This window comes from Aythya marila, assembly GCF_965140915.1.
Source record: "Aythya marila genome assembly, chromosome: Z".
Classification (NCBI taxonomy): Eukaryota; Metazoa; Chordata; class Aves; order Anseriformes; family Anatidae; genus Aythya; species Aythya marila.
In genome coordinates this window covers 62,168,240-62,181,414 of record NC_139080.1, presented here as the reverse complement: position 1 = coordinate 62,181,414, position 13,175 = coordinate 62,168,240, and the positions used below count along the sequence as shown (strand labels likewise).

The window sequence follows — 13,175 nt, the reverse complement described above, 5'->3', positions numbered from 1 at the left end:
GGGGAGTGACCTTGAGGCTTTGCTTCCTCAGGCAAACTGAAGCTTGTAAGCATGACAAAGCCTCCCTGGAGAAGCTGGCATTTTTCAGGGAGCTTTCACATCCCCCCCTGCCTGATTATTCAGTCACAGAAGAGGATGCCTATCTTCCCAGCCCCAGGGTGAATACAGAGTTTGCAGCTGCTAATTTGTGAGCAGAGGGTTGCAGGGAAGGAGGAATCAATTAAAAACTGAGGGGTGAAAACGGCTATTAAAAGCCACTGCATACCAAGCTACTGCATTAGGGAGTTAAAAACAATGTGGACTAGTGTGAGAAGGAGAAAGAAACACAAGAAACAGGGAAAACAGGAAGGGAGAAGGGAGGCATGGGAGACATGAAAGCCTGAGAAAATGAAATAATACGTTGTAATAAATATGAGCACATGATGCTACAAAAACCTCTGAATGATAATAAAAATCAGACTGCAAGCTACTTCTGGCTGTCGCTGTTGCCATCATGAGGACCTCAGTAGTCAGAACAGGCAGTGGGTTGGTCCGGCAAGGATGGGAATTGTCTGGGTTTGGCTGTGAAGTGCTGCCTGGGCAGCCATCCCTCCTTGAAGCCCAGAAGGGTTATGGACTAGTTTGTATTAGTCCCATTAGGGAATCATAAGTGTAAAGTTGTTTCTCACCATTTTGTCTCTCTCTGGTATTTATAAAGCATTAAACTATTTTCTTCCAGTACATCTACACCTGTATAACCTAAATAATAATAATGATAAAAATAACCATCTCTAAGTAATCTACCTTTACACCAACTGTAAAATGCTGAAATAAAGATGTCTCTGAACATTATTTTCAAAGTTGGGAAATCAGCCAAACATAGTACTGGTGAAATAAAAAAAAAAAAATAAAAAAAATATAATAATAATAAAGGTGGAACTGTTAGTTACAGTGTACGGTTTGGAATTACTGCTGATATGGCTCTGTCACTGGGCAGTGGGTAGCCAATTTAGCAGATGCTGGAAGGCAGAACTCTACTCTCCTTCTTGATCTTCATTGGAATCTGGAATATTTCACTCCAAAAGTATTTTTGACTATGACAGGCTTTTTTATTTAAAGAAAAAAAAACCACACACACGTTATAATCTGATGATGTAAGATTTAATCAATGAGAAACTGTGACTTCAGTGGGAGCATTTATGCATGTTGAATTCATTTAGACATTGAATCTCTCACATCTCAGATGGTGTAGGACAGTCTAGCTGTCTGGACTGCATTTATCTATTTCCAGTGGACGGGTTATCTGACTGCTCCATGCAAATCCAGGCCCTGCCAATGTGCAAAAGTGCTTATTTAACCTGTTATGCTGTGTGGTTTTGGTGGATTACAGGTTTAACTTCAGCAGCAGTGTGGGTTTCACACTAATCCTGTGATGAAATAGAATTAGAAAAATAAAGAGAAAGGGTATCCCACTTGAAGGCAGTATTTTCTATATTTCCATGGAAAATATGAGGCATGCCATCCAGTCTTGCTTTGCTACATCTCCATGTCTGCGACACAGAAATTACAGTTTTGGCTAAGTAATTTGTCCATGGATGAAATACTTGCTAATATATATTTGAGGGGAGGAAGGCAGGAAGAGTAGTTGTTGTTGTTATTATTATGTATTTATTTTTGTCCCAGACAACATGACATTAGATAAACTGAGTAGAAACATTACTTGAAAATGACCAGAAAGCAAGGACTGCACTGTGACTGCAACAGAGCAACAGGTCCTCTTTACTGTTACTCACTGGGGATGATGGCCAGGGATTGATCACTGCTGTGTCTCTGTCCCTCTTCCTGCCCACAAAAGGCTCCGTGGGCCACAGGATATTTCTCAGAGCCTTTTACAAAAGTGTTATTCCAGAACAGGCTGTCTTCAGGTGGGTAAGGAGATAGTGTTAGCTGAGCACTGCTTTGAGTTGCAAAGAGAAACTCTTCTGTCATTTATATTTTATGTATATTCTTGCTGAAGGCTTGTGGAACGGGACATTAAAAGAATTTACTTTTCAATTAGAATGAAGCAATGAAATTTAATGCATTTTCTGAGGTAAGCATCCTTATAATAGAAGTCACTGGTGGACTACACTTACCATTATTTTTGCATAGGCTGTGCTTTTAAAATTGGTTATGGAACAGTGATATGTCAGATGACAGTTTTCACAGTTTTGTCTTTCTCTGTTGGTATTTGTAGGAGAAGCCCAGATGTACAAGCTAAAGAAGAACTCTGGAAACATATTCAGTGAGTATAGTCCTCACAGAGTCTTGAGTAGCTGTTGCAGTGCCTCACATGTAGTTAATCACATCCCTCGCACTGTGCCTACAAGGCATTACATTCAGATTTGGTTGTGTGCCACAATACATTATACAGGTGTAAATGTCTCGTAGAAGAGTATCTTCTACGTGTGCAGACCAGTGAATGCAGATAACCATTACGTGCTGACGAGTTAAAAAGAAAAATACAGTAAAAGACGTTTAGATGTAGAGCTTAGGGATATGGTTTAGTGGGGACTGTTAACGTTAGGTCAGAGGTTGGACTCGATGATCTTGAGGTCTCTTCCAACCTAGAAATTCTGTGATTCTGTGATTTGAGAGCTGGGGCTTCCAAAATGTACTTGTTTGTAATACACTTCTAGGATGAGGCCTTCTATTCTATTACACCTAAAACTACCACTTGGGAAGATAAACTACTCCAAAGTATATATGACATTCAGAATACACAATATTCATATGTATTGTGAAGCTACAAGATCAGATTGCAGGGAGCTGAGAGGAAGGTGGAACAGGATGTGACATGCAGTTGAAGTTGAAGTGATGAAGGTGAAGTTAGACACGTTTCTTGCTAAGTTTCCTATTTTGATGTCAAGATAGCTTCAGGGCTGACAATAGCTTGTTTCAGTAAATCTTTCTAGCCCGATGTAATAATAATAAAAAGAATGATTTTGCAGTTGGAATTACTGTTACTTTTTTTTTTTTTTTTTTTTACTTTGCCTAACGCTTTCTAGGAAGGAACTTGTGGATCCATCTGGCCTGTCTGAGGAGCAATTGAAAGAAATTCCATACACTAAAATAGAGTGAGTTTATGTCAGGATTTTTCTTTTTGAATATACTGCTTTTTACCATGAACTTTGTTATACTGAAATGTGAGTGGGCTTGCATGTAATCCCAAGGTTTTATTTACCCCAAATGTCTTTCTAGGATGGGTTGGGTGAGAGTACTTCTTATTTTTAAAACCTAGTATTTTCTCTTTCCCAATTATGAAAAAAAGTCATCTTAATCTCTCTCTGTTTGTTACACACTCATGAACCTGCCATATGCCTGTATGTTCAGTATATCCCCCTATGCTGCCCATCAGTCTGTTCTATATGTTATGCACTACAGAATCAGGGAGAACTGAATGCAAATAAGCAAGTCCATTTTTTTTCTTAAACTTCTGCTTTCATTTAAAATTTTTGTTCTGGCCATCTAAAGCACTGTTTGACCTGTTCTACCCCTCTTCCCTTGCTTATCATGGGTAGCTGCCAGGGCATATCCATTTCCTTAAGAACAGACATCTATTTCACTGTGGTAATTGCCCATTTGGGATGGCATGTCTTAATGCAAGCAGCTGCCTGTGACAGAAATGGGATCACACTTTGCATTATAATGTGCTTCCACAACGCTACTAAACAGAAAGGGCTGATGTTAAAGCTGCATATATTAATGCATTCTGTATTAAATGGTTTCATTCTTACATATGGGCATGCCAGTTTGTGACCTTTGAACTTTTAAAGTGCAAAGCACAGACTCAAAAGAAAAGCATTAGCCATTTAAATTCAGCCAGTGCAAAAAGCTGCCTATTATACTGTATGAAAAAAAAATGGGAGCATCTCTCAGTGTGCAGTTGCATTTATGTTTTTATGCTGAAGGTCTGATTTATTAAGCTACTGTCATGAATTCTGTGTCTCTCGTAGGACTCAAGGCGACCCAATACGCATTAGGCATTCACATTCCCCTCGAAGTTACCGTCAGTATCGGCGGTCCCAGTGCTCTGATGGTGAAAGATCTGTTCTGTCAGAAGTAAAGTACGTGAATGGGTTTATTAGCAATGTAATGTTTTAAACTGGCCCAGAAGTTATTCAGAGCTCATGGTTAGATTAGAAATGGTGTACATCAGATTGTTTGCTGCCATAGGATTCAGGCAACTCTGTAAAGAGTAGGTCTTCAGACCTAAGTGGCTCGAAGAACTACAACAGCATTTCTGGTGTATTTGGCCACAGAGGGGTGCTTGCTTGACCCATGTGGAAGGGGAAAAACAAGCAAACACAGAAAAATAAGCCTGTATTGCTCCTAGGTGGTAGGTCATAAAATTTCTGAAGGGAGAAGAAATGAGTTGCTTTCCAAATCCTTAATACATACATCCTTATTAGAGTCAAGATGCCATCTGTAGTAGTATGTTTCACACAAACGTATGAAACACATACATGTTTCCAGTACAGCCCTCTATTGCAACGTGTGGATCAGTCAAAAAAGATTTGTAAAGTAAATACTTATACTCTATATCAAGGGGCTTGAGAAACTAGTACTAGCTAGGTGGCATCCTGAGATATGTGTAGCACATACATGATTTGAGATGGGACTCACCTTCCATGAAGTTCTGCTGTTTTTATAGACCAGGAGGAGAGAGGCCCTGATATAGGGATTGGATAAAAGGTGCCCTGAAGAAGCTCCTGCTCACTGAGTATGGATAATAAGATGATAGCTTTTGGATGGCTGAAGTTAGGTGATAGGCTTTCCAGATTTTGCCTATACAACTCTCTGGATCAGTTTAATTATTCTTCTTTTGACTGCTTACAGTTTTTTCATTATAGCAATATTCACTTTGCAATATCATAATTCCAGTGCAAAAAATGATATGGTTCCTCCACTTCCTGTTACACGATCCTCAGATGCTAAAGGCCCCAGCATCCAATTGACTCAACAGGTTAGTATTTGTGTATCCTTTACAATTTTCCTGGTTTTGGAGACAGAAGGGTGTCTAGTGCTTAATTTATATAAGGTCTTTGTTTTTCAGTGAAAATTAAAACTGACTTGAGATTTTTTTTTTTTTTTTTTTTTTTTAAGCAGCAGTGTGACTGGAAATTTTACATTTTACAGTCTGACTACTTTGTTTATATTTCCAAAGATATGGATTTCTGTAATACATGCTCCTCTGGACACCAGCTGCTGCTGCTGCTAGAGGACCTTTTCTCAGTTTAAGTTTTCTGCTTCCTTAAGATGATACCCTGTCCTCCACAGGAGAAAATGAAGTCTCACGGTTTCTTAAAATATGCAAGTTTGCTTAAGATGTGGTTTTAACGATGGTATACTATAATTGTTTATCCTCCACTTAGACATGTTCTTGGTTGCTTAGGCTTGAAGAATTGCTTTTTTGTATGTTTGTTTGTTCTTTCTTTGTTTTATAATGCTGAATAGTTTTTGATACTGAAATCTAAAAAGGAGACTTGTCTTTTTAAATATAATCACTAGCTTTTATCATAAATGATGGTAACATTTCTTAGATTTGATAGTTGTATTAAACTCAAAACTTAAGAAGCAAATGATACTCAAAAAGCACTTGCAGTTCTGTTATACAAGCACACTAAAGGAAAACAAAACATGCATGAGAAAATTCCAGACATATTTTGACCCAGCTTCCAGACTGTTAGAATGGTACATGCTGCAGAGGAGTAATTCTCCTCTGAGAATTACTTGCTACTTTACCTGGAAGAGGTTTTTCCAGAAATGCTATAAGATTCCCATGTACATAGGAGAAGCTTTGTTACTTCAAGACTATGTTTTAGAAACCTGAGTGAAGTTGTGTAGGTAGATTCCTAAATTTTCCTTCTTTCTAGACTATTTTTTAAAATTATTATTTAAGTTTGATTTTTATTATCATTGCTGGAAATGGGAGGTCATATATATGCAATAGCTTGCTCAGTAAAAATAAATACGATTTGTAATTCTTATAACCATAAAATATCCCGAGTTGGAGGGGTACTAGAAGGATCATTGAGTCCAGCTCCTAGCACCACACAGGTCTACCCAGACCTTGTGTCTGAGAGCATTGTTCAAATGCTTCTTCAACTCTGTCAGGCTTGGTGTCAGGACTACCACCCTGGGGAGCCTGTCCCAGTGCCCGACCACCCTCTGGGTGCAGACCCTTTCCCTAACCCCCAGCCTGACCCTCCCCTGTCCCAGCTCCATGCCGTTCCCTCGGGTCCTGTCGCTGTCCCCAGAGAGCAGAGCTCAGCGCCTGCCCCTCCGCTCCCCTCGTGAGGGAGCTGCAGGCTGCCATGAGGCCTCCCCTCAGCCTGCTCTGCTCAGGGCTGAGCAAACCAAGGGACCTCAGCTGCTCCTCATACAGGAAGGGTCTACCCCTCCAGACCCTTTACCATCTTTGTGTCCCTCCTTTGGATGCTCTCTAATAGTTTTATGTCCTACGTATACTGTGGTGTCTGTAACTGCACACAGTGCTCAAGGTAAGGCTGTACCACTGCAGAGTAGAGTAATTGTCCTCTGAAGAGTCTATATCAGTGTTCAGCAGGTTAAATGAGTGTTTACCAACACAAAATTGTTATTTAGAAATCTAAGAAGTGTAATCTGAGATATAAAATAAAAATAATGTGAAATATAAGTCTCCTTCCCACACCAATTTTCATGTCTATTCATCTGGCACGCGGCTATGCCCAAACTATAGGCTGATACTGTGTGTAGTGTCAAAACTGCACAGAATATAGTCAGCAACACATCTTATTTTGTCTTGTAAGCAGTTAGAATAACAAAAGCTAGAACAATGGTAAAACAGCAAATAGTTTTTTTTCACTATAAGGATAGCTAGCACACTACCTGTACCTTGATAGCAATAAACTTCAGGTATTACTGTTTATGATGGAAATTGAAAAAGACAAGTTATCTGTGGTATTTCTGCAGGGACTTGCTCCAGCAGGAAGTGGGAAGTTGGTGTACTTAAGACTAAGCATATTTATGGTCTTTATAGAAATAGGCAACTTTTGTGGTTGAATCATGTTCAAAATCCACATCAGTTTATTTCCATTCTTATTCAGTACTACATGGCTTAAATTCATTGTCCTGGAAGGAATTAACGTGACAATGCTCCGTGTCTGCAACCACCTCTCTTTTCCGTTTGCCCCAGAACTCCTGACAACAGTGGCCTAGTGAATGCTGTTTGCAGTATTTGGCTAAATACCAAATAATTAGTCACGGCATTTCCTGAATAGGGAATATGAATCCAAATAGCACAGAGGGGCAGCAGCTGGGAAGGGAAGGAGGAGGCAAGAGGGGAAAAAAGTTCTGTTTGATCCAATGTAGAGACTTTCCTATCCCTTATGTATATATATGAACTGCCATATCCTTAGCCTAAGGCTGTCATAGCAGCAGTTATCAAAATATGCTATTTAAATTCAACTATACCTTTTCATGGAATATTTTAATTTATTCCCTTCAGAGACGGAACGGATCTAAAGATAGCCTAATAGAAGAAAAATCTCTTCTATCCACTAACGATGGAAAACCTACGACTAAAACAATAAAAACTGTACAGGTGTCACGCTTCAAGGTAGAGACTTGACTGCTGTAACTGAAGATGGTGAATGGATTTTATTCTTTGGAAAACGCAAATTTTTGTGTATGTGTGTTCAAGAGAAGGAACTGAAGTTGAAGTGGTGGCAATTTCTTCAGGACATTTGGAAATGGAGCCTGCTTGCTGGGAAGGCCAAGCAGTGCCTTTATCACCTACACTGTTCTAGTGATGTGACTGATTGAGGAGAAGCTGTCTGATTAGATAACCAAAAAGAAAAGTCCTCATAAAACAGAATGGTCAGCAGTTACATTTCCAAAAAATAAGCAAAAAAATATCTACAGCAAAACTGTGTTTATGATCTTCTCTGTAAGTGAATAGCCTTTTTAAAAAAATATATAAAATAGTGTTAACTAACATGATCAGGATCAGACGCTTCAAGGGGATCAAAATAGTCATATTTTTGGCCAATTGTGCAATACTGTCTGATTTGGGAAGAATCATCGTTAGAATTCTATCTGGTGATCAACTTGTGCCCTGAAACATGAGCTGCTAGCTCTTACATACTGTATTTCAGCCTAGCACAACAGATGCTGCTGTTGTTAATACTGTTGTCAACACAACCCAGTTTTTTAGCTCAAAAATAATAGAGTCAGAACACCCTGTAGCAGAGGGTTCCACAGATTATTCAGACTTAATTTCACTCAGCAATTTTAAGTAGTCTCAATTAAGAATGTCCTTTTGTGTAGAGGGGCTATTTAACTGAACATTCCATACTATAAAAATACACCTATCATCTTAATAGTAAACATACTGGAAAAAAAATGGAGGATAGGTACTGATTCACTGTATTAAGGATGTTTAGTAACGCACTTAAGTACTGGTTAAACAAAACTTGTAGAGTAGGATTTAAGAGGGCTAGCAAATAGCCTTTTTTTTTTTTTTTTTTTTTTTTTTTTTAACAAACTAGACTAGCAAAGCCTGCCTTAATCTCTTTTCATATGAAACAATCAATGCTAATACCTTCTGTTACTCCTCTCTGAGCCATTTCTACCATAATAAAAATGACAAAGGCAGTATTTCAGGTATGATAATAGCAATTTTTTTCTGTCAGAATAGGAACAGTAATTTTTAATGATGCTGCACACTGAGCACATTATCTTACATTAAATATCTGAAGTGATGCCTAGCTCTTCTCCTGTCCTGTCACTTTGTACAAATAGCTGAAGCCATTCTTCTGCCTCTCATTTGTCCACAGTCGTGGACAGACTGCCTGGCTTTGCTAACTAAGAAACAAGGCCTTTTTGTTTTGAAAATAACTTTTCCTAGGTGTAAACCCCAAACCGTATAGTTTTTGAAACAGCAGTGGAAATGGCTATAGTGGAGGTTCGTGTGCCTTTTTGAACCTGTCCTCCATAAACTCAATCCCACTATGACCTTTAGTGATGCCATGTCTTCTGCCCCTAGCAACACCATGCCAGGGGATTGCAATCCTGTCAGAAATGCAATATTATTTGAGAACTGGAGTATATAGCACCCGAGTTATGCTTTACATGAGGCATAGCATTTAAATTGAGAAAATTGAGAGGTACAACCTTATATAATGTGTTTTATTTTCCACAGTATTTCTAAATTCGTTAATCATATGAGGTGGTCAAAGGGGTGCTACTAGCCAGGGTGGCAGCCATACATGCTGTATGTTGCTATCACAACACAGATTGGCCTGCAGGTTGGGAGATGCTGTATTATTCCAGTGAAGGCAGATTTACTTGACATAGGTTTCTTTGAACGCATGCTTCGGACAGTGCTTCTTCTTCAGTGAACAATTGCAAGGAAAGGAAAGCACTTCGAACCCCTCTGTGGTGCAAATGCTGTTTTCATGGATGTTCTGCATTTTCTGAATGTACTACAGATGTCATCTGAGGACATTGTTGGGCTTAGCTTAAAGTATTTGCTCAAGCTGCTTTTAAGTCTGTTAAAAAGTGCTCCAAATTGACTTGAATGGTTTCATTATCACTGTTCCAATTTAAAGTGACTCTTTAGGATCTTCTGTGACTTTTCACAAGCACTGGTTTAAAAAAAAACGAAACAAAAAATGAAAAAAAAAAAAGGCAAAAAAAAACCACCAAACCAACACTGTGGCAAAGATTGTGGTAACAGAGATTAATCTATGTCATCAGAATCTTTTGCAAGACTTGCAAGACTACTAAAATACAACAAACCACACAAGAACTAGTTATGATGTCTCTTAATCAAAGCCACTCCTTATTGTTCAACAAGGTATTTCAAGCTGGAGTGTGATACCCTTCCTTGTAGTTTGTTGCTTTCTAAATCATTACTGTTATTGGGGATTCCTTACTCAGGCACAGGCACATAGAGCTACTTTTAGGAGTATTTGCATTGTTATTATTGAGCATTGTCTGTACATAGTGTCCGTATCTTGCCAATCTTCAAATTTTATTGATCAGGAAGAAAACTACTTGTAAGGTTTACATCCAACCCAATGTTTTCTGTATGTTGTCATCTGCCTGGAAGCTTTTGTGTATTACTGCTGGATACCATCAGCCATATCTATGGCATTTTATTTATCCCACCACATGAGAAAATAGGCTTGTATCTAGTCTGCTATTGATAGTTTTCAATTCTCAATTCACGAAAGTTGTTTTCTAACCAAGCCAACTTTTTTTACATTTAAATGAGAAACTTACAGAAACAGTCTTGAATTTCGAGTTAGCAGTCTTATTCCCAATGAGACTGTAGGAAGCAGTTTTTAACATGTCTAGTGATCAGTCTGGAGTACTTCAACACAGTTTTGTCTTAACATAAGACCAATCTTGGCTTATCAAGACTAATCTTGACCTGTTAGTGTCAGTGCTGGAACAAAGCAAAATTTGGACATCATTGTCAGCTAATAGAAAAGAAAAAGAAAGTTCTTCCGTATACATGTGCCTCCTTTCCCTTTGGGCTTCTTTTCCTTTGTCATTTGAGGAAAGATACCTTTATTTGTAAGCTCATAAGTCTTGTGTGAGACCTACAAGAAATCAATCAACAAAAGCACTTACTTTTGGCACAGCTGTGCTTTGTAGCCTTAAAACATGCATGCAGCATCTGTAGTGGCTGGCCATTTACAACTCTGAGCTACACCTGCTGTCCACAGTCCTACCTTCTCCTAGCTTTCCTGTGGCCTTCACTACCTAGAGGCGGTTTTGTTCCCAGCCATGGAGTTCGGATGGTTCACCAGTCAAAATAGTTGGACCTGCTGGTGAGTTGGGCAGAAGAGAGGAGAGATGTAACCACATCAAGCAAAGTTTACTCTGGGGTTGGATGTCATGCAGACCTGTCCTAAAACAGACAAATGCCTGGTATTTGAGACATTCTCATCCTAATTCTGCTTCTAGTCAGCTGAAATGGTCTCAGGCCAACAATTTTAACTTTGTGCCTCTACATTTACCTCTTCTGAAACTTCTGAAATTGCTATAAATAGGTAAGTTATGGAATTCTCTCTCTTTCTAGTTAGCAACACCAACAACATATACATCTTTGTAAAGCACGTGTTTTATACAGTAAAGAGGGTTTGCTATTCATACCAAAAAAAGCATATTTGTGTATCCCAGACTGGTCCCCCTGGTTGTTAGCTGGTTCCTTTCATTAGGAGCTAGCCTTGACCTGCTGTTTTCTGCACTGCACTTGTCAATATTCCTAACAATGCAACTCATACTCTAAAAAAGCTCATTGTATTGAAGTCGTTGGCTGAAAAAATTACTACCATTTAAGTTGCCAAATCAACCATCTTTACAAATGTGAATAGTAAACTGAATATACAGCAAATTTTCTTTTGGGAAAGCCTGTTTAATTCAAAGCTCTCTAGAAAGATGTTTTAAAACAACATACAAAAATGTATCAATGATGTGATTCATATGCTCAATGTATGTTAAGTATTCATGAAGCAACTGTGTGCTTTATTTTAAAATGAGTTTGATAGATGGCTGTGTCAATACTTGTGTCCAGGTTATTTAAAAAAGTCAAGTAAAACTTGAATTTTTAGGTCAAACCATGGTTGCCTATGTGTCTTATTTACATTACACAAAGGAGAAAAACCTTAGAAACATGGATTCATTTGACAGCACCATCTGGTAAAAACAGGTGTAGTACCAATTAAAATCCACTTGAGAATACAGCTTCTCCAGATTAGTTATTTTTCTTGTTACCAGGAAGTTGTCAGCACTGGATTTCGTACTTCTAATACATATCCATATTACAGCTCCCTTTCTTATCTAAAAATCATCAGAAAGCACCAACAGGCTATACTAGCTGTCAAACCAAACACAGATACAGAGCCAGTATGACAAATGGTCTTTCTCCCCTTTACACGCTCATTTTAATTTCTCTCCTGTATTTGTCTCCCTTTGTAAGAGGAAAACCACTACTCTCCCAACCGGTCAGTTTATATGACATACCTACTTGCCATAATGTTAATATCTCAAAAATAGCTAGCATTATTTATTATTTCCTAACATCAGAATGTAGTAGACTTACTTCTTATAAGTTTATTACAAATAAGCCTCTTTGCCATGTGAAAGACATTCAATATTTACATTCAAGAATATGACTAGTCACCCACTGATTCAAATGGTTTTCACTCAAATGATCTAGCCCTAATGAAACTGGATACAGTATACAAAAATTAGGTTAAAAAGGAATTCGGAACATGTCAATTTTCTTTCTGTGCACACCTTTCAAAAGTCCTGATTCTCAGCTTTAATTTTAGAATGGTTTGGGTTGGAAGGGACCTTCAAGACCACCCAATTCCAACTCCCCTGCCATGGGCAGGGACACCTCCCAGTAGACCAGGTTGCCCAAAACCCCACTTGGTACCCTGGCCTTGAGCACTTCCAGGGATGGGGGCATGCACATCTTCTCTGGGAAAATACTGAGCATATAACATTAAGAGGTCTCTGCAATAGAGTATTGGAGGTGGGTTACAGAATGCAGGGTTGGTGCAACAGCAAGGTAGTACAAATATCTTTGTTCTCTCCCTCTCCTTGACCATCTGAGAATCTCTCCTTCTTTCAACTTTTTTTTTCTTTTTAACAAAACCAACTGTCTATTAGACACAGTGTCAATGTAAAACAGGAAGGGAGGGAAAAAATAAAGAAGTTTTCATTATTTTCCACAAGTACAGTCCAGTTAAAAATAAAATCTAAGAAAAAAATCTAAGAAAGGTGGTCCTAATGCATAACACCGCACCTGCATTTATATTTCCTTAAACTACCACTGCTATTTTAGTGGCCCTTAGAGCCACATGCTCCTTCTTCTACCTAATTTTTTCTTCATTCCACCACACTATGGAACAGATAACATGTACTGAAGCATGATTCTCTGTTTTTTTCTTGTTCAAAGGGAATTAACATGTTAGCAATCAATAAAACTTGGCATTGTTTGTTGCACACAAGAACTTAAAAAAAAAAAGTCTTAAAAGCTACTCTTGCCAGTCTTCCACTTTAAGAACAAAGACCCAAGAGTAAAAATCCTGAACAGATGGTATCTTCAGGGAATATAATCCCTAAGACAACCTGTAAGCTTTCAAGTGCATCCA

General features: G+C 38.5%; 1 protein-coding gene across 1 annotated transcript in view; it reads left to right on the top strand.

The window, feature by feature from the left end:
• EPB41L4A (erythrocyte membrane protein band 4.1 like 4A) overlaps positions 1–11,631 on the top strand; it is a 130,543-nt gene extending 118,912 nt beyond the window's left edge. The window contains exons 19-23 of the mRNA XM_082783368.1: positions 2,216–2,263; positions 3,027–3,095; positions 3,975–4,085; positions 4,903–4,984; positions 7,508–11,631. Of these exons, the coding sequence (XP_082639494.1) occupies positions 2,216–2,263; positions 3,027–3,095; positions 3,975–4,085; positions 4,903–4,984; positions 7,508–7,630 (433 nt within the window). The 3' untranslated portion in view covers positions 7,631–11,631. The remainder of the gene's footprint in view (positions 1–2,215; positions 2,264–3,026; positions 3,096–3,974; positions 4,086–4,902; positions 4,985–7,507) is intronic.
• Positions 11,632–13,175: the final 1,544 nt, after the last annotated feature.